The sequence below is a fragment of the Perognathus longimembris genome, chromosome 3, assembly GCF_023159225.1.
Source record: "Perognathus longimembris pacificus isolate PPM17 chromosome 3, ASM2315922v1, whole genome shotgun sequence".
NCBI classification, from domain to species: Eukaryota; Metazoa; Chordata; class Mammalia; order Rodentia; family Heteromyidae; genus Perognathus; species Perognathus longimembris.
In genome coordinates, this window is record NC_063163.1 from 71,687,895 (window position 1) to 71,714,465 (window position 26,571).

Here is a 26,571-nt window from a genome sequence, read left to right on the forward strand (position 1 = left end):
CAAAAATGCTTCAAATGTACCAAGCAGTGCCTACACCACAAATATACTCCCTGTTTCCAACCCACTGATTTATTCATATGCTAAGCTTCTCAGGCTTCACTCCCAACAGCTCCTACTTCTGCACCCCCAGGAGGCTAACTGGAAAAAAAAAAAAAATCCAGGCACTGATGGCTCATGCCTGTCATCCTCCATACTCAGGAGGCTGATATCTGAAGATGTGGAGATTGCAGGGAAGTCTGTGAGACTCATCTCCAGAAGTGAAGCTGTGGCTCAAGTGGTGGAGCGCTATCTTTGAGTGAAAAAGCTAAGGGACAGCTCCAGGCCTTGAGTTCAAGCCCCAGTATTTGTGCACATACACACATGCACAGCTGGCAACCTGTCTAAAACCTCCACAGAGGAATGGCTTAAACAGGCCGTTTTATTAATGGTAAAATGCATTTAATAAACTGGTCTAAATGAATTCAACACATGGCCACCCACAGGCAGTGGCCTGACAGCGGTGGGGAAGGTGGGGAAGGGTGGGGGGGCGACACAGAAAGGACAGGGAGGGAAGCGGGTAGGGAAGAGAGAAGAGGGGAGGGGAGGGGAGAGGGGGGAAGAGGAGAAATCAAGGAAGGGAGGAGGATGGGGAAGAAGAGGAGAGAGGAGGGGGAGGAGAAAGGAAGGAAGAGGGGAGGGGAGGAGGATGGGAAAGTAGAGAGGAGAGGAGATGGGAAGGAGGAAAAGAGGGGAGAGGAGGGGGAGGGGGAGGAAGAGGAGAGAGGAAGGGCAGGGAGGAGGGTGGGGAAGAAGGGAAGAGAGAGGAGGGGAAGAGAGGAAGAGGGGAGGGGAATGGGAGGAAGAGGGGAAGGGTTGGAAGAGGAGAAGGGAGAGGAGGGGTGGGGAAGGAGGCGGGAAGGGAGGAAAAGGGGAGGGGAGAGGAGGGGTGTAGGGAGGGAGAGGGGAGGGGAGAGAAAGGAAGAGGGGAGGGGAGGGCGAGGAAGCGAGGGAGAGGGGAGGGTGGAAAGGGAGAGGAAAGGGGAGGAGGAGGGGAGGAAGGAAGAGGGAAGGGGAGAGGAGGGATAGGGAGAGGGGAGGGAAGAAAGGGAGGTAGAGGGGAGGGGAGGGGGGTGAGAAGGGAGAGGACAGGAGAGGGGAGGAAGAGAGGTGGGAAGAGGAGGGGGGTGGGAAGGGAGACGTGAGGGGAGGAGAGGAGGGGAGGACCCGCTCACCTGAATCCTTCCAGAGGATCTGCGGTTCTGGGCCCGTCCCCGCGGGGCAGAGGCTGTCTGCACTCGGCAGGGGACCCGCGTGGACACTGAGGAAGTTCTTCCCGCCGGCGTGCGGGTCATCCCCGAAGCCGGACGACGCAGTCGGGCGGCACCGCGGCAGCCGGAGACGGGAACCGGCCCCGCCAGGCCCTTTGGCCGCCGACGCCCGGCCGAGACCTGGGACTCCGGCAACCCAAGCCCGGGGTGCCGGGACCGGACGCGCTGGGCCGGTGGTCAGCCGAGGCCACAAATTCACTTCGCGACCCGGCGCGGGGCTAGAGGGGATCGGGCGGCCGCCGGCTTAAGGTGACGGGACGGCCGTTGCGCATGCGTGGACGCGCGCGCGCGGCTTTCGGGGGGTTGGTACCGCCCACTCGGTGGGCGGGGCTCTGGGGTGGGCGGGGCCTCCGGCTGGTGGGGTTGAGGCCCGGGCCGGTGGGAGGCTGGCGTGATACCACAGTCCCAGATGCTACTTTGGGCCAAAGTTGAAATCACCACAGAAGAGCCACACCTATGGATCAAGCTGTGTGGCCGGAGCAGGCCAGTGGCTTCTTGTTAGAGTGAGGCTGAAGCGAGGTTTGGCCCCAGGGAGGTGGATCGTCAACGCTCCACCGGACTAAGGGGCGGAAATTGGTTGAACATTATTGGGGGTGGGGCTGAAATCCAGGGCCCGCGTGAGATAGCAGGATGGGGTTAAGATTCTCAACTGGCGTTCTTACCTATCCAGACACATCGCACAGGGCTCTGTGCTTAGAAAGCTCTTGCAATAGGAAATTGAAAAGGAATACCAAAATGAGAGACGCAGGGTAAAAAAAGACAACTACAAAAGCATTACTTGCAAAACTGTTTGGTGTAAATGAACTGAACAACTCATGGGGAGGGGGAGGGAAAGAGGGAAGGGGGAGAATGGGGGAAGAGGTAACAAACAGTACAAGAAATGTATCCAGTGCCTAATGTATGAAACTGAAACCTCTCTGTAATTCAGTTTGATAATAAAAATTTAAAAAAAAAAAAAAAGCTCTTGCAATCTGTAAGATAAAACTATCCATTCAGTCCTTCAGACTTTATCGATTACTGCAATAGGAATGCTGTTCATAACTAAGTGCTTTACCTGGAAACCGTGAAACTAATATCTGTCAGCTCATTGCTGTAAACTTCAACATTTTCTGTGAATTATTTTTTGTCCTAATATTCATAACTGATTTTTCTCACTGTTCAGGGATTCCTCAACAATAAGTCAAAAACAACTTATAAGAGCAGAAGAGGAGCCTGGCTAGGCAATCAAAGCAAAGGCTCCCTCCCATAGAGCTTCTGCATCCCTCACCAGGGCCTTGCGCTGGCCTGGGCTCCTGGGCTTCACCCCTAGAAGACTGACGCAAGAAATATGGACCAATTGGATCCCAGAGGTGCACTCTGGAAGAGGCATCCAGTCAGACAAAAGAAAAACCCTATCTGAAAAATAACTGAGGGGGAGGGAAAGCAAGAGAAAATGAGGGAGGGGTAGCAATGTTGGACAAGAATTGTACTCAGGGCTGGGAATGTGGCTTAGCGGTAGAGTGCTTGCCTAGCATACATGAAGCCCTGGGTTCGATTCCTTGGCACCACATAAACAGAAAAAGCTGGAAGTGGCGCTGTGGCTCAAGTGGTAGAATGCTAGCCTAGAGCAAAAAGAAGCCAGGGACAGTACTCAGGTCCTGAGTCCAAGCCCCAGGACTGGCAAAAAAAAAAATTGAATTCATTCTTATTTAACTGTAACCCCTCTGTATATCGCGTTTACAAAAAATAATTTTAAAAAAAGATAACTGAAGCAAAAAAAGAAAAAGTAGGCCTGGAGGCATGGCTCAACTAGGACAGCACCTGCCTAGCACGTTCTAGGCCATGATAGCACCCAAGTGAAGCGTCTGCCTTTCCCCTGCCTCTGCCATTCCTCTGGACATCTGTGGGGCCTGTGTGTCTGGGGAGAGTGTGTGGATTCAGGGACCTGGTGTGAGCTCCCCCAACTCCTGCGGTGAGACTAAGACTGAGGTCCACACTTAAAGTCCCACCATTTCCTCATTCTTTTTTTGTTTTTTTTTTCCCTCATCCTGGGGCTTGAACTCAGGACCTGAGCACTGTCCCTGGCTTCTTTTTGCTCAAGGCTAGCACTTGGCCACTTGAGCCACAGCGCCACTTCCTGCTTTTTCTGTTTATGTGGTGCCTTTCTGGCTCCCTGGGCGTCTTGCAGAGTCTGGCCCAGGTCTACCCAACTAGTCCAGCACTCTGAAGATATAGACGGCAGGGCGAGGCCGGAATCCCAGACCCCACTTGGTTCTCCATGGCAGGTTTGGGGCCGTCAGTGTCCCAGAGGTGTGTGTGGGAGAGCAGTGGTGGTGCGTAAGCAGGGTCTTTTCTGCATCCTCAGTAATCACTTTCAAATGATGCCCCAAAATCTTGCTCTGTGTGTGTGTGTGTGTGTGTGTGTGTGTGTGTGTGTGTGTGTGTCAGTATGGAGATACACTGAGGGCCTAGGTGTTGTCCCTGAGCCTTTTCTGATCAAGGCTATTGCTCTACCACTGGAGCCACAGCCCCACTTCTGGCTTTTTGGCAGTTAATTGGAGATAACAGTCTCTGGGCTGACTTTGAACTGGGATCCTCACATCTCCACATCCTTAGTAGCTAGGATTACAGGTGTGAGCCACCAGCACCCAGCTCAATTGCACTCTTAATCACAGTATTCTTGTGATTAAGTTAAACTATCTCATGAAATTGAAAAGTGACCTTGTCCCCTTCCAACACTCCAGGCAACACTGTATAAACCATGTTAAAATAGTACAATACGCCTGAAAATACAGAAGGACAGAGTAGGAAAGACACTAGAACTTATAGGCACAGGCAGGAACTTCCTGAACAGAGTCCCAGAGGAACAACAGATAGGGGAGAGACTCGACAAATGGGACTACTACAAAATAAAAAGTTCCTGCATAGCTAAAGACATAGCCACTAAACTAGTGAGGTGCCAGACTTTGAAGTCAGGCCCCACCACGTGAACCCCATTTTAGAATCGAACCCTGAGCCAATCAGATTTGTACCTGTGTCCTAATCTTGCTTGCACACCTGATTGTTGTAACCTTGTTCTTTGCCTTTATAAGCCCTGTGTAATCACAGCTCGGGGCTTCCTCCTAACCTCCGCTGTGTCTGTGGGTAGGACGAGGCCCGAGTTGGCAGCTCGTTAAATAAAGCCTTGCCTTGCTTTTGCATTTCGGAGTGTCTGAATCTCGGTGGTCTCCTTGGGGGTGGTCTTGCGTCTTGGCACAACACTAGAAAGACAGCCAACCATATGGGAAAGGATCTTCAACAGCAGAGCGACAAAGGCCTAGTATCCGTCATCTACAGAGAACTCAAGAAACTAACGCCCTCCAAACCCAGTAAGCCAATTATTAACTGGGCAAAGGAGCTAAAGAGAGACTTCACCGGAGAAGAAATAAAAATGGCAAAGGAACATATGAGGAAATGTTCAACATACCTGGCAGTAAAGGAAATGCAAATAAAAACAACCCTGAGATACAACCTCACCCCAGTTAGAATGACCTATATTCTGAACTCAGGCAACAACAAATGCTGGAGGGGATGCAGAGAAAGAGGAACCCTTCTCCACTGTCGGTGGGAGTGCAAACTAGTACAACCACTTTGTGCGGGAAGCCGGCAACAACGCCATTACAAGATGGCGCCTACTTCCTTGCAGCCTTAGTGGTAAACAACTCCATTACCCGCCTAAACCCCGCGCATGCGCAAGTGAGTTCTAGTCCCAGCCAATCCCGTGGCGGTTGCTAGTAGCAACCGGTCACAGACCAATCAGGGAACAACCCATGCTCACCCAACTGTATATAAGCAGGCGTTTTTGGCTTTTTGGCGCCCCTCGCTTCAGCTCTCCCTCAACCAAGCAGCTCTTCAATAAAGTGCGATTGAGAAGGATCCTCGTGTGGTGGTCGTCTTTCCTCGCTGGACAGGGTTGCCGCCCGCAGCAACTTTGGAGAACAGTAGGGAGGTTCCTCAAAAAAACTCAGCATAGACATACCCTATGACCCAGCCATACTACTCCTAGGCATCTGTCCTGAACAACAGGTCTCAAGATATCATAAAGACATCTGCACATCCATGTTTATCGCTGCACAATTCACAATAGCCAAAATATGGAAACAACACAGATGCCCCACTACAGATGAATGGATCCAAAAAATGTGGTACCTGTATACAATGGAATACTACATAGTGATTAGAAGTGGTAAAATAATGGTATTCACAGGGAAATGGTCAGATCTTGAACAAATAATGTTGAGTGAGACAAGCCTAGAACATAGAGAACAAAGGCGCATGGTCTACTTGATATATGATTGTTGAGGGGGATGGAAAGGGAGAACAGTGGAGACCAGGTCTGCTGGATGGCAAACTTCTTTTCAGATGGTATTTCTACATGTTTGGGTCAGCAAATTTGCATTGTTTATCTAAAACCAAACAACTACCAAACAAACATAAAGGTCTAGGATAGACCTAATAGAGGATCACAGTAGCTCAACAGCTATGTGCATATGATTGTATAAGATGAGGCTGAGCAGGGTGAACTCCAAGAGAGGGAAACAGGAGGATCTTATTGTTGTCATTATGTTTAATGTACTAGGTGAATTTCCTTTGGCATACCCCACACGGTTACTGTATATGATTTTGGTACCCTGGATATTGTATATATGCTTACCTGAACTAGGGAAAGGAAAGACAAATGAGGGAGGGTGTAACAAACATGACAAGAAATGTACTCACTACTTATTATGTAACTGTACCCCCACTGTACATCACCTTGTCAATAAAATTTAATTTAAAAATGGTACAATACATTTTGAATCTTGTACAATTCTGAGGATTTGCATAAAAGATCAAATTTAGTCAAATCTAATCAATAGCTAACTCTGGACTTACAGACTGGATGTTGTTGCCTATACTAACATGTAGTGTAATGTAAGCATTAGCAACCAACTGCACTGAAATTTAAACAAGCAGTCTTCATAAATGTGTCTAATCCCAGAGATTCTGAATCAGTGTTCTTCACTTCCACATCACAAATGACCTGTAAAGTCTTGGGGTCTAATGTATTTTGTTGCAAATACTTCAACATCGAGTTATTTTCCTTTTTTCTTAAGGAATTTGATGAGTGTGTTATTAAGATGAACTACAACTCCTGAGTTCATAGGAACAACCCAGAACCCCACCCTCTGCACACATGTGCACACACACACACACACACACACACACACTTTGGTGCTGGGATATATAAACTCTGGGCCTTGTGCTAGCCAGGCAGGAGCTCTATCACTTCTACCGGCTACACTGGACCTTTTTTTTGGGGGGGGGGAGCAGTACTGGAGCTTGAACTCAGGGCCTCTCACTCTTGCGTCATGCCCTATCTGTACTGGCTATGAGAAAGAAAGTACCCTCACTGCACAAATGAAATCTCTCCCTGGTGCATTCACTTGTGTCTTTAAGCTGCAGAGAAACACCTGGCAGCTTTCCTTCCACATGGCATCTCTCCCTGGTGCATTCACTTGTGTCTTTAAGCTGCAGAGAAACACCTGGCAGCTTTCCTTCCACATGGCATCTTGCAAGATTCTGCAGGAACTTGGAGGGATGAAGGCTCTCTCACACTGCTTACACGCGCAGGGCTTCTCTCCGGTGTGCATCCTCTGATGCAACTGAAATGAGTTGGAATGTCTGAAGCACTTCCCACACTCCTTGCACTCCTTACACTTGTACAGCTGCTCCCCAGACTGGGTGCGCAGGTGCAGGCTCACGCAGGTGGGAAACGTAAAGGCCTTCCCGCACTGCAGACACCCATGCGGTTTCCTGGCGCAGTGTGTCCATCGGTGGTTTCTGAGGCTGGAGGAGTGTGTGAACGCTTTCCTGCATTGCTGGCATTCGAAGGGCTTTTCTCCCTTGTGGCTCCTCCACTGTCCACTCAGATTGGAGGAAATGGCCAAGGCGCTCCAGAAAGGCTTCTCTCCGGCAAGCATGCTGGGATGCCTGCTAAGGCAAGAGGCCCTGCCGAAGGCCTTCCTGCACTCCCTGCACGCGTGGGGCCTCTCGCCTCTGTAGATGCGGCCATGCTGGAGGAGGTCCGAGTTCTGCAGTCTTGGCACTGGAAGGGCCTCACGCCGCTGTGGATGCGGGAGGCGTTCCGGAGTGCATCCTGCACACGGGGCACCCCGGGGTGGCCTCCGAGGTAGGGCTCTGGACGAGCCCAAGGACGTGGCTGGCCATCCATGCCTGCCCCTGCCGGCCCATTCACAGGGTTTGTCCTGCTGAGGGCCCCTGATCAGCTGGACCCTCCGAGGCGGCTGCAGGTGTGTCCGCCCTGACCCCAGGCAGTGGGCTGTGTCCCAGTAGAGGTTTCCTCGTGAGCACAGAGGAAGGCGGTTCCACATGGGCCACTCTCAGAGACGTCCCCTGGACTCCGTGCCCCCTTGGGCAACTCAGGGCATGGGTGTGCGCTGAAGGATTGTCCACACAACATGGCCCCAGAGGTCCCCTCCACTGCTGCCCCCTGCCTGCTAGAGTCAGGGAGAAGGATGATGCAAAAATGCATGTGTGTATGTTTATGCATGTATATGCACACACATATACATATACACACGTCAGTACATATATAATATCCTGATATATTACATGTGGATACCAAGTGAAAGGTGTAGGGGAATGCCCTTCTTTGAGTCTAGAAACAGCAGGCTTAGACAACGTAGTGGGCCTGGGGAGCGGAAAACCTAAGCCGAATAACAGGAGCCAAAAGCAGCTTTACCTAGGCAAAAGAAAGGAATGAAGAAGACCACTCAGTTTAGGGGAACTTCTAGGAAGAGAGAGATTTAAGGCTAAGTAGTCACACCTAGGACCAGAAATTGTATTGCTTTGCCTTGTTTACTAGAATTTACTGAAATCGTTATTACTTTGATTGCTTTGATTGCTGGGGTTTACTGGAATTGTAATCACTAACAGTAATTCTGCTTCCTTGATTTGCCAAACCTGCCAGGCCACCTGTGTGTGGTGATTGTGATGACTATCTTTAAAAGCCCAGCCCTATGTGGCCCCGGCACTGTTTGTCACCATCTTGGTGGTGTTGAGCAGACGCTGTGCACAGCTAAATAAAGACTCCTATCCCAATTGACTGAGTGCTGGGTTCTAGGCCTACCTGGGTATCTGGTATGCAACATTAATGGGAGGCCTCAGTGAGATCCCAGCCTCAGGCCTTGGCCCTAGGAACCTGGGGCGAGGAAAGACCCCTCCAGTCATAGGGGGTGGCCACCGAGAGATCGCTTTAACCTCGGCCCCAGGACTGAGGAAACCAGGGCTCTAACTCCCTCTCCCCACTTACAGCCCATGGCAAAGTTAAGATGGGGGGAAGGACATTTAGTTTTTAGAGGGTACAGGAGCTAAGTATTCAGTTTTAAAGGAACCTGAAGGAGACATTTCAAAAATGAGGCCCTGCTAAAAGTGTTTTGTTACAAGTTTTGTCTTAAATTTTGGTCATTGCAAGAGTAAGATTGGCAAAAATACCCCTTGCCACTGGAAAATGTACACTTTAAGACCTTTAGCATGAATGTGTGTGTGTGTGTGTGTGTGTGTGAATATGTTCAAGATTAAAACTGTCAGTATGGTGTAAAAATGGGTTAGTTTAAGTTTAAACTCCAAAAGGTCATCAAGTTTGGGCTTTACCAAATGGCTTAATGGATGATTGCATTGTTTTAAAGAGGAACTATAGTTAAAAAGATTTCTTTTTGGTTGAAAAAAATTGGGTATCTGGTATGTAACATTACATATACATATATATCATATAATTCTTCATATATAAAGAACTTTTTTCAAGCCAGGCACGGGTGGCTCACATCTGTCATCCTAGCTACTCAGGAGGCTGAGGTTCGAGAATCATGGTTCAAAGCCAGCCCAGATAGAAAAGTCAATGAGACTCTCATCTCCAATAAACTACTCAGAAAAAGCAGGAAGTGGTTCTGTGGCTCAACTGGTGGAGCACCAGCCTTGAGCAAAAGAAGCTCAGCAACATTGCCCTGGAAGCATGTGAGTCTTATCTCCAATTAGCCATCAAAAAAGCCAGAGCAGAGCTGTGGCTCAAATAGTAGAGCGCCAACCCTAAACAAAAAGGGCTCAAGACAGCTCCCAGACCCTGGGTTCAAAGCTCCAGGGCCAGCAAATAATAATAATAATAATAATAATAATAATAATAATAATAATAATAATAAATGAAGGGGGGGAATGAAGAGCCAGACTTTGAAGTCAGGCCCCACTTTACCACGCGAACTCCACTTTACCACGTAAACCTGAGATAAGCAGGCCCTGTGAGCAAACCCAGGACAAGCTTATTGGGGCCCAGCTGGTCGAGAACTCTAACGACTGGGAATGCTTAACTCTAACCGCCCCTGAATGCCTCGAACCCTGAGCCAATCAGATTTGTACCGGTAATCTTGCTTGCTTAAACACCTGATTGCTGTAACTTTGTCTTGTGCCTTTATAAGCTCTGTGTAATCGGAGCTGGGGGCGGCCCCCTAACCTCCGCTGTGTCGGTGGGTAGGACAAGGCCCGGGCCATGGCCCCCACTTAAATAAAGCCTTGCCTTGCTTTTGCATTTCGGAATGTCTGAGTCTCGGTGGTCTCACGACTTGGCACAACAATAATAATCTGAGGCCACGATTTCATGGAGAAACGATTCCTGGCCAGGAGGAAGGGCTCCGGAACGACCTCCCGGCTGAGCCCCGCTGCCCCCGGCGCCCCTCACAGCGCAGCAGTCAGGGAAGAGGCGCCCTTCCCCCTTGTGCTGGGGTGGGGGGGTGGGGGTGTCACGCGACAAATGTGGAGGCTTCTGAAGCAGCGAAAAGCCATTTTCCGCGGACCCCGAGGGGTCGTCCTCAGGACCTGCCCCGAACTGACAGCGGACTGACAGCGGACACCCCCCACCACTCCTGTCAGCACCCCGAGGACGCGTGGCCCCAACCCCCCGCCCCCGCCCCCCCAGCTAAGGGCAAAACCAACATGGCGGGCGCGCGGGCAGCGTCGGAAGTGGCCGTCGCGTATTGTGATGTCACTTCTGCTCCCCACCAACGCCCCAGTGAAAAAGAAGCCGGAACTTCAGGCTGACCAGCGGATCTGTGGAGCTGGGGAAACTAAAGGAATTCGACCCTACAGTTGCAAAACCATGGTAGATGGCACTCGTTAAACCGTGTTAGAGATCCTTTGTATTGCTGTCCACATAAGGGAGAGACAGATACAATAATGAGCAACTGGGAATTTATAGGCAAGGACCTGTGCATGGAAAGTTGCTCATCAGAAGGATGAATGGCCAAGTAAGCTGTGCTAAAATGATTCTTGCTGAAGGCAGATCAAGGTAATCCAAGGACCCCGTCAGACACTGAGAGGGGCTGGGAGTGTGGCTTGGTCACAGAGCCTAGCATGCGTAAAGGCCCGAGTTTGATATTAATTTTTTCATGTATACCTGCATTATAGCTTTGAAAGATCATAGAGACCTACCTCCTTCTGGGGCAGAAGTTAAGAAGGAATCTCAGAGCCCTGTTTAATACTGTTAAAGTGCTTATTGGTAAGCCCTTCAGAAAGTTAGCTGGTGTTGCCGTTGTTTTCAAAAATGCTGAAATGTCATCTAGTCAGGGAGGGCCTGACTAGCTGCTTTGAACAAAGGCTGCCAGGCTAACTGGACTGCTCTGGTGGCAAATGACAGTTCTGGCCCCTTTGAGCCCAAATCCTGACTTCACTCCAACAGGTACTGCACCAACATGCAGCTCCCACTGGACTTTTGCCACCTCTAGCCTCAGTGAGTTCTGGAAGAACTCCACAGCCACTTCTACCCAGGCCAGAGACAAGGCACTACTTTCCCAGGTGGCCCAGCAGAGCTGTGGACTGATGCAAACACAGACCTTCCTTAACATAAAGAACTGCTAGGACATGATGTGGGCTGTGCCAGAATGGGTGCAAATAACGTCCTTCATGTGCATGTGTTATGGGGTTTGAGAGAGGGGATTCCCTGTCCATCCAAGAGTCCACCACTCAGAGACAGTCTCAAGCAAAAAGATGAAAAAAGATGGGTTTATTAGGGAAGTAAAAAGTGAACTGACCGGACAGGGACATGGCCCAGACTCAGGAGCTGCAACCATGACCATAAAAAGCAAGCTGGCGGGCCAGGGCCACAGCCCAGCCATGGGGGCTGGGACCTCCCGACCTCAAGCTGCCTTCCAGCCTGGTTATAAAGGCAAACACATGATCACAAGCCTGCCACACACAAGTAGCCAATTAAGTTACAATACTTACAGAGTATGCCAGGTCACATGCAGGTGGTCAATGGAGTTACAGTCTGTCTCATAATATCTGTTTGAACCAAACTCATTCTAGTTAGAATTGGCATGGGGATTTGGCTGGGGTACTATTGTTCACAGCAAGGGGGGGTCTTTCCGACGAGGGGTCCTCAGCCCTATAGCTCAGGGGAGATCTTCCCTGCATTGCAAGCAGACAGGGCGGGGCCCTCCACTCAAAGCTCAGGGGTGGGGGAGATCTTAGTCAAAATGGGGTCAGCTTCTGCTCTCTTTAATGAGATGGAGTCAGTCTCATGCCCCCCAACACATGAGGGGCCTGCCAAGATGAGTGCAGGCACCCTTGTCACAACCCCCTCTGTCTATAAGCCAGCTGCTCAGCTCACTGTGGAAGCAGTGGGGACACAGTAGGAGGATTGCTATATATAGTCCCCTCCCATCACTCCAAGGTCACATTAAGTTCCATAAAGACTTCCCTCATGTGGTCTTGTCTCCTTTTTATTTCCATCACTAGAGTGGCTGAGCTGGCAACATGAAGAAAGGATGTTGCGGTAGAGGCGGCAGCAGAGCAGTGAGATCAGCAGCAGGACTGACAAGCAGTTCTCACAGTCATAGGAACCATCAGGATAGAGGCAATGCAAGCAGCCATGGAACCATCAATGGGAGTTTACCTTGGACCAGTCACAGTTGATCAGGCCTGTGGCAGCAGAAAAAGCACAGTAGGGCTGTTGGAGCTTTGTTGGTGGCAGCAGTAGCAGAGTAGCAGCCACAATAGCCAGAGAGGCCTTGAGCCGGTCAGAGGCAGCCATCAGGCCAGCCTGAAGCAATGGCAGCAGAACTAACATCAGGAGTTGACAGACCTGTGGCAGTGACAGTGATAACATGGCAGGGATCAGGGCAAAACTCATGAGAAGAAAAGTGAAGCAACTAGGGAAGGAGGGAAATAGTGAAAATGGGCTGAGCTGATCTTAAAAGAAATTCAGTAGGCTGTGAAAAGCCAGAAGAGACTACTGCCCTGGTTGAAATCTGTGTCACACACACACACACACACACACATACACCTCCCCGACTAGATAAACTACCAAACCCAGAGAGAGAGGGACAGCTGTAACACCTCCTCATGTGGCTGTCATTAAGGCCAGCCACCGCCCTAGCTGTCAAAGCCCCAGCTGCTCCAGCTGCCAAGCATCTGCCAAGGGTCTGGAATAACTTGTGGAACTTTCTCCTCACCCACTATTTCCATCCAGATGCAGCAGGACCCCAGCCAACTGCTTAGTGACCAAGTTAGGTAACTTCATTAACCTCGGTTTTCATGAACAGTGGTGGCAGGCGCCCTGCCCACTCCCCTTCTGTGTCTTCACCTCTCAGCTATGGCTTCCTGTGGGTTCCTGATAGGAATTCGGTGTTCCTTATCTCACCTATCCTGGCATCTGGATTTTCTCTGTTCAGGGGTGGACAGCGAGGGCTTACCTGCACTCAACGTGCTGCACATTGCAAAAATCAAAATAAGCTATAGTTGTATGTCTGCCCAACAGAAACTAGGAAGTGATAACAGCCATGTTGTCTTAATCCACTGACTGAGCCAAAATTACAAAGCTATATAATATGTTTCTATATGTGTATATATACATGTAACAACTGGGTATTGAGCCCAGGACCTCATGCTTGCTAGACAAGCATCCTACCACTTGCAGCAGAGCCATACCCCTAGCTTTTTTGCTTTTACTTTATGAAATATGGTCTTGCTAATTTTGACTGCCTCCAATCCCAAGCATCTGGGACTTAAGAGGCATGAGGGACTATGTTCGGCAAATTATTGCTTCTCTTGGTACAATACTATTCCATTAAGTAAACATTCCATAATTTGTCTTTTTCTATTTAACTGTGACTGGGGGTGAGAGAAGGGATCTCCACCTACAGATGTTCCAATTCTAGTTTCTATCTTTCACAGCTGACTTGATGCTTATGCATTTTGTTTGAAAAGGTTGAAATTCAACCAAAATGCCAAGTGGCGGAGAGATGAGAGGATCAAAAGATGCTATACACACATAAGCAGCATAATGCAACCCACCAGACAGGGTTGGAAAAGGAGGAAGGGAGGACATAGGGGAGGAATGGTAATATAATGAATAGAATTATCACAATAAAAACCCCTTGTATTACTAATGCATGCTGACTCAAAATAAAAAGGTATTTGTGTCACGTATTTAATTAATTTATTTTAGATCTTTACTTATAAATACACTTCTATATTTATACATATATAGACTAAGACCAACAAAACATTGAAAGAAAGCACAAAATGGAAAGATATCCTATGTTTGTGAACTGGAATAAAAATAAATAAATATAAATATCTCTACTCCCAAATTGATTTAGGTATCTAATACCATCCTTTCCATTCCAGTGACATTTTTTAATCCTAAAATTCAAACAAAACCACAAGAGGCTCCAAAAAGCAAAAGAAAAAGTGTTGAGAAAGAGCTACATGAGATCATCGCATTTTCTGAATTCAAACTATATCACAAAGCTACAGTAATCGTAAGTAGTATATTGGCATAAAGTCAAATATTAGATCAATAAAACAGAACCGAAAACTCAGAAAGCTCACCAACAACCATTTTTTTCAATATCCCATACATTTTATTTTTTTTTTCAAATTTTTATTATCAAACTGATGTACAGAGAGGTTACAGTTTCATACGTTAGGCATTGGATACATTTCTTGTACTGTTTGTTACCTTGTCCCTCATACCCCCCTCTCTCCTCCCCCTTTCCCTTTCCCCCCCTGATGGTCTCCCTTATTGGGAATAATTAGTACAAGTTTAGGCAAGTCATAGCAGAGCATCACAAGGCCCAATAGCTATACCCTTATGAACACATAAGATGATGCTAAGTGAAATGAACTCCATGTTATGGAAACAATTGTTATATCACAGTTGTAACTACTTTCAGTGTCCCATGTGTATCTGTAGCTTCTATTATTGATGATGTTCTTGTATCACCTTCCTGTGGTTGTACCAACCACCATTTTTGACAAACATCCCAAGACTAAAAATGCAGAGATCTCGTTTATCTATTTATTTATTTTGCCAGTCCTGAGGCTTGGAGGCAGAGCCTGAACACTGCCCCTGGCTTCTTTTTGCTCAAGGCTAGCACTCTACCTCTTGAACCACAGAGCCACTTCTGAATTTTTCTATTTATGTGGTGCTGAGGAATCGAACCCAGGGTTTCGTGCATGCTAGGGAAGCACTCTACCACAAAGCCATTTTCCCAGCCCAAGATCTTTTGTTTAATAAGTGGTGATGATAAAACTAGATATCCATGTGTAGAAGAATATAACGATCAATCTCCATGAAGCAATGAAGTCATAAAAAGTTATAGAACACAGGGGGAAAGTATCATGACACAGGCTCTGATCATTTCTTTTTTTTAACCTAAAGGAGAGTCAACAGAAGCAAAAATAATCAAGTAGGAAAACAGATAGCCAGGCACCAGTGGCTCATGCCTGTAATCCTAGCTACTCAGGAGGCTGAGAATTGAGGATCGAGGTTCAAAGCTAGCCCAAGCAGGAAAGTCTCCATGAGACTCTTATCTCCAATTAACCACTCAAAAACCAAAATTGGCATTGTGGCTCAAAGTGGTAGAGCACTAGCCTTGACAAAAAGTTTAGGGACAGTGCCCAGGCCCTGAGTTCAAGCCCCACATCGAAAGGGAAAAAAAAAAGCATAACAAATGAAACAATACACACGGAAATGGAAGATAAAAGTAGCCACACATCCAATTGTGGGTTATATTCATATATGAACTATATAAATATGGAATATTTATCCTTTAAAGGAATGCCATTGGGAACAGCAGAATGAACCTGGAGGACATCATGCTATACGAAACAAGCTAGACACACAAAAATACCATGTTACATGATTGTTCTTAAATCTGGAATTTAAAAGTCAATCTCAGCCAGGCACCAGTGGCTCACACCTGTAATTCTAGGTACTCAGGGGGCAGAGATCTGAGGATCGTGACTCAAAGCCAGTCTGGGTAGGAGAATCTATGAGACTCTTAACTCTAATGAACCACCCCCCAAAAAGGCCAGAGGTGAGGCCATGAATCAAGTGGTAGAGTGCTAACCATGAGTGAAAAAGCTAAGGGACAGCACATAGGCTCTCAGTTCAAGGCCCCAGTATGTACAATAAATTTTTTTAAAAGTCAATCTCATGAAGTGAAAAATATAGTTTGAGTCCTAGGGGATAAGGGATGGAAAAAATAAGGTCAAAGAGTCAATAACAATGTCCTGTATATCTGATTTTGCTAAGATAGTGGAAAGTGTTTCACAACCCCAAAACTAATGGGTCACATCATATACAAGATACTTCAATTATCCTGACAGTAGTAATCATTTCATGATGGTGTGTGATAATATAAATATATACAAATACATATTATTCTACATCAAATAGTATTCCCTAAATATAATTTAAGTTCAATTATCATGAATAACTATCCTGACTAGTAATTTCATATATATGATTGTAAACTCTATATATAATTTTAGTTCTTGGTCACACCTTGGTAAAGGTGAAAGAAAAGCTAAAAAGAAGAAATGACATTTTTTAACTGGTCATAAATATATAAAAATTTTCAAAACATTTCAAATATTGAAAGTGTGGGTGATCAAAACACATTTATAAAGCCATCAATGAAGCCATGTCTCTGTCAGCTTGAAGGACTCAGGACTTCTCATCCTGCACAAGTGAACACTTTCTCTTGAGAATCCTCTTGTGTTTATTAAAAGTTAAGAGGTGATGTTGAAATTTCTTTAAGAAGTCACTTCCCCACATTTCTTCCTTTCATGGGGACTTCCTCCATTGTGGTATTATAGACAACCATCAAAGAACCGCACAGAACTACAACATGGCCATGATCCATCACTAACTTTCTCTTCATTGCAAGATGCCATGTGTTTCGAGAGCTCCCAAGAAACAGGCAGGGCTTTTTCTGTTCCTGACATTGCACAGCTGAAAGATGAGTGCTTGGGGGCTGGGAATGTGGCCTAGTGGTAGAGTGTTTGCCTCATACACATGAAGCCCTGGGTTCAATTCCTCAGCACCACATATGTAGAAAAAGCCAGCAATGGGCTAGGAATATGGCCTAGTGGCAAGAGTGCTTGCCTCATATACATGAAGCCCTAAGTTCGATTCCTCAGCACCACACACACACACACACACACACACACACACACACACATATATATATATATATATATATATATATATATATATATATATATATATACAAAAAGCCAGAAGTGGTGCTGTGGCTCAAGTGGTAGAGTGCTAGCCTTGAGCAAAAGAAGCTCAGGGATAGTGCTCAGGCCCTAAGTTCAAGCCCCAGGACTGGAAAAAAAAAAAAAGATTTGTGTCACATGGCATGTGAGCAGATTCAGCTTTTCCATGCTCCTTCAGTTCCCGGGACAAGCACAGACCGGATTCTCTGGGGGGCTCGGCGGCGATTGGGGCCTGAGGACACCATAGAATGGTTCATATTGACGACCTCCGTGGCTGCTGTGAATCTGAGTACACTGTCAGGGCAAGAGGACTTCCTAAAGCCGAGTCCTCATTCCTTCTATGCAAGGGGCTCCCCCTCCAGCGCAGCAAGAGGGGAAGAAGCCCCCCAGGCTGCCCCAGAATCCTCACCTGGCTGATGTTTCTCCGCGCTGTGAGTTCGCACATGTTTGCTGAGGTGAGAATAAACAGCGAAGGCCCTGCCACAGTCCTTGCACGCATAGGGCTTCTCCCCCGTGTGCGTGCGCATGTGGATGTGCAAGTAGGGGGAGCATGTGAAGGCTTTCCCACACGTGCTGCACTCGAAGGGCTTCTCGCCCGTGTGGATCCTCAGATGGGCGATCAGATAGGACGACGACGAAAAGGCCTTCCTGCACTGGTCACATTCGTAAGGCTTCTCTCCCGTGTGGCTTCTCGTGTGTTCCGTGAGGCCGGAGGAGGTGGTGAAGGCCTTCCCACACTCCTGACATGTGTAGGGTTTCTCTCCCGTGTGCGTTCGTGCGTGTTTGGTGAGGCCTGAGCGCACCGTGAAGGCTTTCCCACACTGCTCACATTTATGAGGCTTCTCCCCGGTGTGAATTCTCACGTGCTTGCTTAGGTGTGACGAGACCGTGAAGGCTTTCCCACATTCCTTGCACACGTAGGGCTTCTCCCCGGTGTGAGTCCGGATGTGGTTGTGGAGGTAGGAGGCGCACGCGAAGGCTTTCCTGCACACGGGGCACTTAAAGGGGGTCTCCCCGGTGTGGGTGCGCAGGTGCTTCGTGAGGCTCGTGCGCTCCGTGAAGGCCCTGCCGCACTCCCTGCACGCATAGGGCTTCTCGCCAGTGTGCGTGCGCGTGTGGATGCGCAGGTAGGAGGAGCATGTGAAGGCTTTCCCGCACACCTGGCACACGAAGGGCTTCTCGCCCGTGTGAGCCCGCAGGTGGGTGGCGAGGGTGGAGGAGGAGGCGAAGGCCTTCCCGCAGCGGTCACACTCGAAGGGCCGCTCTCCGGTGTGGCTCTTCATGTGCTTGATGAGGCCCGCGGTGGCCGCGAAGGCCCGCCCGCACTCCCGGCACTCGTATGGCCTCTCCCCTGTGTGGGTGGGCAGGTGCTTGCTGAGCCCCGAGCGCCCCGTGAAGGCTTTGCCGCACTCCTTGCACTTGTAGGGCTTGGAGCCAGTGTGAACCCGGAAGTGGTCGTTCAGGCAGGAGGCGCTCCGGAAGCACTTCCCGCACACCTCACAGGCGAAGGGCTTCTCTTCCATGTGAGTCTTCAGGTGCTGGGTTAGTGGGTAGCACCGAGCGAACGCCTTCCCGCACTCCTTGCACTGGTACGGCCTCTCCCCTGTGTGGGTTCGCATGTGGATCGTAAGGTTGGCCGCGTACTTAAAGCTTTTCCCGCACTCCTTACAGGTGTAGCCCCCCTCCGTGGTGGCACGTGTCTGCACATGCACAGTGTGGCTTGAGGGCGGGCCGAAGGCGTCTGCACGCTCTCGCCATCGGAAGCGAAAGCGCCGATCCTCGCTGCCAGAGCGCCGGGGCAGCTCACCCACCAAGGCTGGGCCTAGGCCCACACAGCAGAAGGAAATGGCTTGCGCACATGGAGCTTGGTGAGTGTCACTGGGAGTCACACTCGAGTCTCTTCCACATTGACTGAGTGCCACAGGTTTGTCTGCACTGGTTTCCTGACGTGGACTAGGAAAGTCTTGTCCACACGGACCACAGTCAACAGTGGCTCCCCCATTCTGAGGACCCATCTGGGTCAGGAGACCCCAGGGTTCTCTGAAGAGTTCCTTAGGAGGCGTGACGTCACAGAGCTCCTTTCCGTCCTGGCCACTCGCCTGTCCGTGAAAAAAGAACAGTGAGTAAAACACGGTCATGGTAGCAGTGACAATGACGATGGTGATGGTGATGATAAGGGTGATGTTTCCCATTTTCTATTTTCCTATTTCCTGAGGTTCTGCAGCGACTACGTTCAGTATGAATGCAGGAACCCTCCACAAGCATCTCATACCATCTGCTCTAATTTTTAAAAGATTCCTGTAGAATTTCATGGGACTAAAGATAAATTTACACACAGAGAAGGATGGACAGATAGGTAGACATAGATAAAATACAGGATGTGACTGGCTATGGACTGCTTAGGAGCATGGGGGGGAGAGAAAAGACAAGACAGAAGGTGACTAATTCAGAAATACATTGCAACTCTGTATGAAGGGTGCATAAGGCATCTCAATGAAAGCCATTGTTCAATAGGGGAGGTGGGGGGGAAGACCCCATCAGGGGTTGAGCACATGCAGGAGGGCGGAACAGCTAGTGGAGAAGGTGGATGAGGGGAAATATGGATGAAAGGTTTGTTTACATGTATGAAAATGGAACCATGAAACCTGCACAAATTGTTTTAAGAAGGGAGAGGGGATTAGAGGACGTAAGAGTGGGTTGGAGTTGATCAGGGTTCATCATACATATATGGAAATGTCACAATGAAACCCCCTTTATATCATGAGTATATGCTAATAAAGAAAAAAACCCACAAAACTCAGTGTCTAGTTTTACAGGTGGGACCGTGTCCTTGAAGAACTCAAGTCTCCCCTGCATCTCTCCAGAGCCTCCATTCCCACACTCTCCACTCTCTGTCTCCTGCACTGATTTTGATCATGGAAGACCCAAGCTTCCCTGAATTTGGAAAACAAGAAACAAGCCTTGTAAGTCTTACCAGTTGTATCTCCGCTGACATTTTTAACCAAAAAGTATCCCGCTGAAGTGCTGTCTCTTTGGTGTTAAGTCCCATTGCCCATTCTGAAGTGAAAACAGAGAAACATACAACTGTTCACAGAAGGAAAGAGGTGAGAAAAGTTAGACGTGATAGAGCTCATTTGTACTTGTTTTCCTATTAAACACAATTAACAGGAAATGAATCAATTAAAACAATGATAGCTTTGAGTAGTCTAGTTATATCTTCAAATTTTAGGGGCTGGAGATGCAGCTGTGTGAGCATGTACAAAGCCCTGGTTTCAATCGCCATAATAAATAGTAATAATAATAATGTCATAATCATAAGGACATAGTCAAATCATAAGGACATAGAAATTTAGGGTCATGTCATAGTGAATAGAAACTATTATTAGAGAAAATAAGACTATTGTTAGAGCAAAGAACATATATGTGTAGTTTATAAACTCAAGAGTGAGGCCTTGTTGAGACTGTAAGAAAATTCTGGACAGAGGCAAAAGTATCACAGTGTTAAAGTGTTGATGACATCCCAAAACTTCTGAGTCAGACAGCCTCAACTATCTAACTTGAAAGATGTATCCACTCAGCTATAGAACACACACCTGGCATGCTCGCACCTTATTCTCAGAATCACTATATATATATATATATTACACACATATATACATACATATGTAAACATGTATATGCACTCCATTCTATATACTCAGTATGCATACACACAGTATAATATATATATACACTCATATGTGTAAACATGTGAATTATAAGTGGGCATACATATATGTATTTTACTTTTTTTTTTTGCCAGTCCTGGGCCTTGGACTCAGGGCCTGAGCACTGTCCTTGGCTTCTTCCCGCTCAAGGCTAGCACTCTGCCACTTGAGCCACAGCGCCGCTTCTGGCCGTTTTCTGTATATGTGGTGCTGGGGAATCGAACCTAGGGCCTCGTGTATCCGAGGCAGGCACTCTTGCCACTAGGCCATATCCCCAGCCCCTATTTTACATTTTTTTAATTCCTCATCCTCCAAAGGTGCTTACCTTCACACTGACTGCAGATGCCTTTCACAAGCACTTACCTCAGAGAACACCTCTCTTCATTGACCTTAACTCTTCTGCCTCTAAACAGGAGATCAGGCTGGGTTTTTTGTTGTGTGTTTTTTGGGGGTTTTTTTGCCAGTCCTGGGGCCTGGACTCAGGGCCTGAGCACTGTCCCTAGCATCTCTTTTGCTCAAGGCTAGCACTCTGCCACTTGAGCCACAGCGCCACTTCTGGCCATTTTCTATATATGTGGTGCTGGGGAATCGAACCTAGGGCTTCATGTATATGAGTCAAGCATTCTTGCCACTGGGCCATATTCCCAGCCTAGGCTGGGTTTGACAAGCTGACATCCTGAACATGAGGAAAGACAGAGTCATGGAAGTAGTTCACATAGAACAGGACAAACTCTCCCATGATTCAGGAACTGCAGTATTCTTTGTTATTTCTTTCTTTTTAATCCATTTGTTGTTGATTTTGGAAATTACACTTCTAATGACAGCTGTAAAGTGACTGGTAAAGGCCTCAATATGAAACATAACTTCAGCAGAAAACCAGTAGCTCATGTCTGCTAGCTACTCAGGAGACTGAGATCTGAGAATCAAGGTTCAAAGCCAGCCTGAGTAGGAAAGAGACTCTTATCTCTAATGAACCACCAAAAATGCTGGAAGTGGAGCTGTGGCTCAAGTCATAGAGAGCTAGCCTTGAGGAAAAAAAAACTCAGGGATAGTGCCCAGGCCCTGATCTCAAGCCCCAGGACCAGCACACATGCACACAGAAAAAGAAATGTCCCTTCATATATCTGTAAGGCACCGACCTCTGATCCCCAATACCTATGTGATGATTATGTGATGGTAGACATTCACAAAGCATTATGATTCCTTTTTTATTCTTTTTTTTTTGGCCAGTCCTGGGCCTTGGACTCAGGGCCCGAGCACCGTCCCTGGCTTCTTCCCGCTCAAGGCTAGCACTCTGCCACTTGAGCCACAGCGCCGCTTCTGGCCGTTTTCTGTATATGTGGTGCTGGGGAATCGAACCTAGGGCCTCGTGTATACAAGGCAGGCACTCTTGCCACTAGGCTATATCCCCAGCCCCTCCTTTTTTATTCTTTTAATTATTTGCCTTTTCATTTGTTTTTTCCAGATACACTCTCACTATGTAGCACAGATTGGACTGAAACTCAAGATCACTCTGCTTTGGTAATCATTCAAAACTATAAGGCCCATTGGATTCAAGTGAAAAGACTGTTAAAACACAGATGAAGCCAGGCACCTATGGCTCATATCTATAATCCTAGCTACTCAAGAGGCTGTGATCTCAGGGTCATAGTTAAAAGCCAGCTAGGGCAGACAAAGCTAAAATTCCTTATCTCCAATTAACCAGGAAAAAAAAAACAGAAGCAGAGGTGTGGCTGAAATAATAGAATACCAGCCATGAAGGGAAAAGCCTAGCAAGACTTGAGGCCCTGAATTCAAGATCCCTAGCAGCATTGGAAAAAAAAAAAACTTTCTTAAGCAAAAAATAAGAAGAAAAATACACAGATAAGACCCAACTGAAGAGTTTGATTCAGTATGTCATAGTAGAAGAATGAGAGGGATCATTCTGAGACACTAACAAGGATACTGGTAACCCCAGGACCACACCATGAGAACCATGAGCTAGGGCAGAGTCTAGGCCTTGTATTTTCTTCAACTGTCCTCAGAGCTGACCCCACCAATCTGGTAACACAGTAAATAGGTGATATATTTTTGTTTCCTATGAGGCCACAAGGAATGCTGGCAGCCTTACCCACAGTGACCAGGTGCCCATAGTTCTCCAGCATCACCTCCCGGTACAGGCTTTTCTGAGATGAGTCCAGCAGAATCCACTCATCCTGGGTGAAGTCCACAGCCACATCCTCAAAAGTCACCAGGTCCTAAACCATCACACATATACCAGTTTAAGCCAAGTAACACCTCCATTGAAGTTCATTAGAAAGCCAAGCACATGCAGCTCACACCTATCATACTAGCTATTCAGAAGGTTGAGATCTGAGAATCGCAGTTCAAAGTCAGTCTAGGCAGAAAAACACATGAGACTTTTATTTCCATTGAACCAGTAAAAACAAAGCTGGAAGTAGGGGCTGGGAATATGGCCTAGCAGTAGAGTACTTGCCTCGCATACATGAAGCCCTGGGTTCAATTCCTCAGCACCACATATATAGAAAAGGCCAGAAGTGGTGCTATGGCTCAAGTAGTAGAGTGCTAGCCTTGAGCAAAAAGAAGCCAGGGACAGTGCCTAAGTCCTGAGTTCAAGCCCCCGGACTGGCAAAAAAAAAAAAAAAAAAGCTGGAAGTAGAACTGTGGCTGAAGTGGTAGAGCCTTAAGCAAAAACGTTCAGGGACAGCACAAAGGCCCTGATTTCAGCCCAGAATAGTCACACCCCCACACCCAAAAAAGTTCTTTACAGAATGAACACAAGGATCCCAGTACCTTCACAGAGCTGAGATTCCTCCCCAATTTCCACCACAGGGCTCTCTGGCCCTGGGGATAATTTTGTAACCACATTCATTACTTCACCTTCTCCACTAACTAATGAACAACTTGAACATGAACTTAGTACCTGTGACCAGATACCCTTTCTCCTTTATGTCTCTATTTAAATACACTCCAGAGCACACTGCACACACTTAATAAGGGTGGTAAGGGAATCAAGCCTTCCCCAAAAGGAAACATTCATCCACCTTATCACCTGTCAGAACAGCCAGCAAATCAGAAATGTACAGTCCGTGTGGTGGGAATGGAGATTCACGAGGAATTACTGAAATTCTGAGATGATTTTCAAAGTAAAGCTTCACCAGTACAAAAGGCTTCACTAATGGGAAATTCACCTGAGGATTCAGCCCTTAAGTAGGGCTTTCTTTACAGCTCCAGAGACAAGTCAGCCTGGGTAGAAATGTGACATCCTGGTGGATGCAAGCATACCATTCTGGAGATGTCATTGATTCATTCATTTACTCGTACCTGATAACAATTTGTCAGCCGGTCAGCCACTGCCCTGTCTTCATGAAAGCAGATTGGACTTCTAGAAAACAGATCTAAGAGGGAGAAAAGGGGAAGGCAGCAGCCTGACGCACCAGAGCTAAAACATAACCTTCACATTCATATGTATGGACATCATTCCATCCTAGCTGGAAACCATGGTATAATCCAGCACACTTAGGAGAAAACACACATACACTGCTGCCCCCATCCCTGAGCGGTCAGACTTGTCCACAGGCAGAAAAGCTTTGGAAAGCTGTGCTACCCATAGGAGGAATGTGTCTCTTGTACAGGTGAAATGAGAAGTAAAGCCCTGAGACTTGAGCATGACTGTATTTCCCACTGCGATTTAAAACAAAAACAAAAACAAAGTGACTGAGTAGTTACAGCACCTCACAGCACAGGGCTTGCAACATAGCAGTCTGTAGCCCATTTTAGCACCACAAAATAACCAACAAGCAGGGATGCTCAGCTCAGACCACTAGCATCCATTCGGTGGGAGGCAGGACAGCGCTTACCAGGAAACACAGGCAGTGCTTCCATGCTGGATGGTGCAGAAATGTGCCTGGATGCTTTCTCTTCTGTGACTCCAAGGACCTCTGGGCAGCCTATGCATCCAGGCGGGCATTGGCAATCTGCTCCTCTCTGTAGGGTCATTTGCATTCCTGCAAACAGTCACCATTCAGTAAGCTGCACTACTTCCCAGTCAACACCAAAATTAGCCCTCTCCACTTCCTATGTGAAAGCCATTTGAAATGACCACTCTGCAACACAAGCAGTTCCACTAGGAGCTTTTATATATAAAATATATGAGTGTGCCTATGTACTATATTAAGCCAAGCACTGGTGGCTCACACCTGTAATATCTGTTCAGGAAGCTGAGATCTGAGGATCGAGCTTCGAAGCCAGCCCGGGCAGGAAAAGTCTCCAATGAGCTAGCAAAAAAGCAGGAAGTAGAGTTGTAGCTCAAGTAAGCAGTAGAGTACCATGCTTGAACAAAAAAGTTAAGTGGGGGGAGGGGGAGCTGGGAATGTGGCCTAGTGGTAGAGAGCTTGCCTCTATACCAGAAGTGGTGCTGTGGCTCAAGTGGCAGAGTTCTAGCCTTGAGCAAAAAGAAGCCAGGGACAGTGCTCAAGCCGTGAGTCCAAGGCCCAAGACTGGCAAAGAAAAAAAAAGCTAAGGGACAGCGTCCAGGCTCTGAGTTCAAGCTCCAGGACTAGCACAAAATAATAAACATAATGACAGTTACCGGACGCATAAAGAGGACCCGACTTCGTGGAGAAACATTTATTGTTGAAGTCAGGAGGAAGGGCTCCGGACGATCTCCCCGCCGAGCCGCGCCGGGTGCCCGGGCGGAAGGATGCGGATGCGGCGTCACCACGATAGTGATGGAGGAGTCTGAAGAGACGACAACGGACTTTCCGCGGAGCCCGAACGGGGGCTTCTTCATATCCTGACCCGAACTGACGGCGGACGCCGCCCACCACCCTCCTGCACGCGGGCCCAACCACCACAAAGTGCAAGACCAACATGGCGGCGCGCTGACAGCGCTGTCGGCGCCGTTGTGGCGTCACATCTGCCCGACCAACGGCCGGACTCGCAGGAGACTGTAAGTCAGAGGTTTGTGGGCGTGTAGCGGCTGTCAAGCGCTGGACCCTGATTTCAAACCCTGCCCCCGTTTGGCCATGATAGGGATGTTTGGTCACGGCTGACCACATTAGGAAAAACTTTTTAATGGGATTTTTGCAGTGGAGATACGGTGATGAGTAATTAAGAGTTTAAGGGCAAAGATCCGTGCATGGGCAATTACTAAAGCAGAGGGTGAATGGCTCGGGTAAGCTGTGCTAAATTCTTGCTTCAGATCAAAGTGATCTAAGGAGCCTGCCAGACACTGAGAGGGGCTGGGAGTGTGGCCCAGAGAGAACTTGGCTACCATGTGCATGCTTTTTGGGTTTTTTTTTTTTTCTTTTGTGCTTGAACTCCAAAGCCTTGTGTTCTCACTAGGCTTTTTCGGTGTTGGCTGGTGTTCTACTACTTGAGCCATGCCTCTAATTCTAGCCTTTTGCTATTTAATTGGAGATAAGTCTCCTGGATTGGTTTGCCAAGTCTGGTTTCAAGCCAAGATGCTCAGATCTCAAACTCCTGGGTAGCTAGAATTATACCATGAGCTGCTGGCATCCTGCTGAAATTTCTTAAAGGACTGAGGTACACACTGACAGGCAGGATGTTTTCAAGCAAGGCCACTACCTACCGTTGTCCCCCCTCAGACATTTTCCTTTTTGCCATGTTGAGACAAGATTCAGTCGTTGGGGGTAGGAGAGTCTCACAAAAGGCTAGAGGGTAAGAGATCGTGAATTTCCAGCCTCCACAGCTGTAAGCTGTACATTTTATAAAAGCACCCAATGTACTTTATTATGGCAGTGGAAAATTGACTGATTAATCAAAGTCTCTATGGCAGCTAAGTTCTGTGATAACCAGTGGGGCATCACTGCCACTGTGGCACTTCCAAGTGAGCCAGTCTGCTGGAGGGGGCAGGACATCAGAGGGCCAGAGCATCAGGAGTGGGGGCTGTGCAGCCTATATACAGGCTGCCTGTATGAAAAAGGGGGAGGAGAGGAATGCTTAGAGAGGTGCCT

General features: G+C 47.7%; 1 protein-coding gene and 1 long non-coding RNA gene across 2 annotated transcripts; both read right to left on the reverse strand.

The window, feature by feature from the left end:
* Positions 1 to 6,312: 6,312 nt before the first annotated feature.
* On the reverse strand, positions 6,313 to 6,572 carry LOC125348713. The gene is made up of 2 exons (XR_007210403.1): positions 6,534 to 6,572; positions 6,313 to 6,491 (listed from the first exon to the last, which is right to left on the reverse strand). It is a non-coding gene; the product is annotated as an uncharacterized LOC125348713 (long non-coding RNA).
* A 10,447-nt stretch (positions 6,573 to 17,019) lies between these two features.
* On the reverse strand, positions 17,020 to 25,525 carry LOC125348712 (zinc finger protein 345-like). The gene is made up of 6 exons (XM_048342178.1): positions 25,185 to 25,525; positions 24,454 to 24,600; positions 23,918 to 23,991; positions 22,704 to 22,830; positions 19,861 to 19,943; positions 17,020 to 18,985 (listed from the first exon to the last, which is right to left on the reverse strand). The coding sequence occupies exons 1-6, from the start codon at positions 25,465 to 25,467 to the stop codon at positions 17,225 to 17,227; spliced, it is 2,475 nt and encodes an 824-aa protein (XP_048198135.1). The 5' UTR covers positions 25,468 to 25,525; the 3' UTR covers positions 17,020 to 17,224.
* Between the last annotated feature and the right edge of the window lie 1,046 nt (positions 25,526 to 26,571).

Excerpts from the sequence above, each read along its gene's own strand:
- LOC125348712 (XM_048342178.1), bottom strand. The coding sequence starts at position 25,467 with ATGTTGGTCTTGCACTTTGTGGTGGTTGGGCCCGCGTGCAGGAGGGTG. Across the intron at positions 19,944-22,703 it reads TGGGCACCTGGTCACTGTGG|AATGGGCAATGGGACTTAAC; the intron begins GTAAGGCTGCCA and ends TTTTCACTTCAG. Across the intron at positions 18,986-19,860 it reads TGTCAGCGGAGATACAACTG|GCGAGTGGCCAGGACGGAAA; the intron begins GTAAGACTTACA and ends TTTCACGGACAG.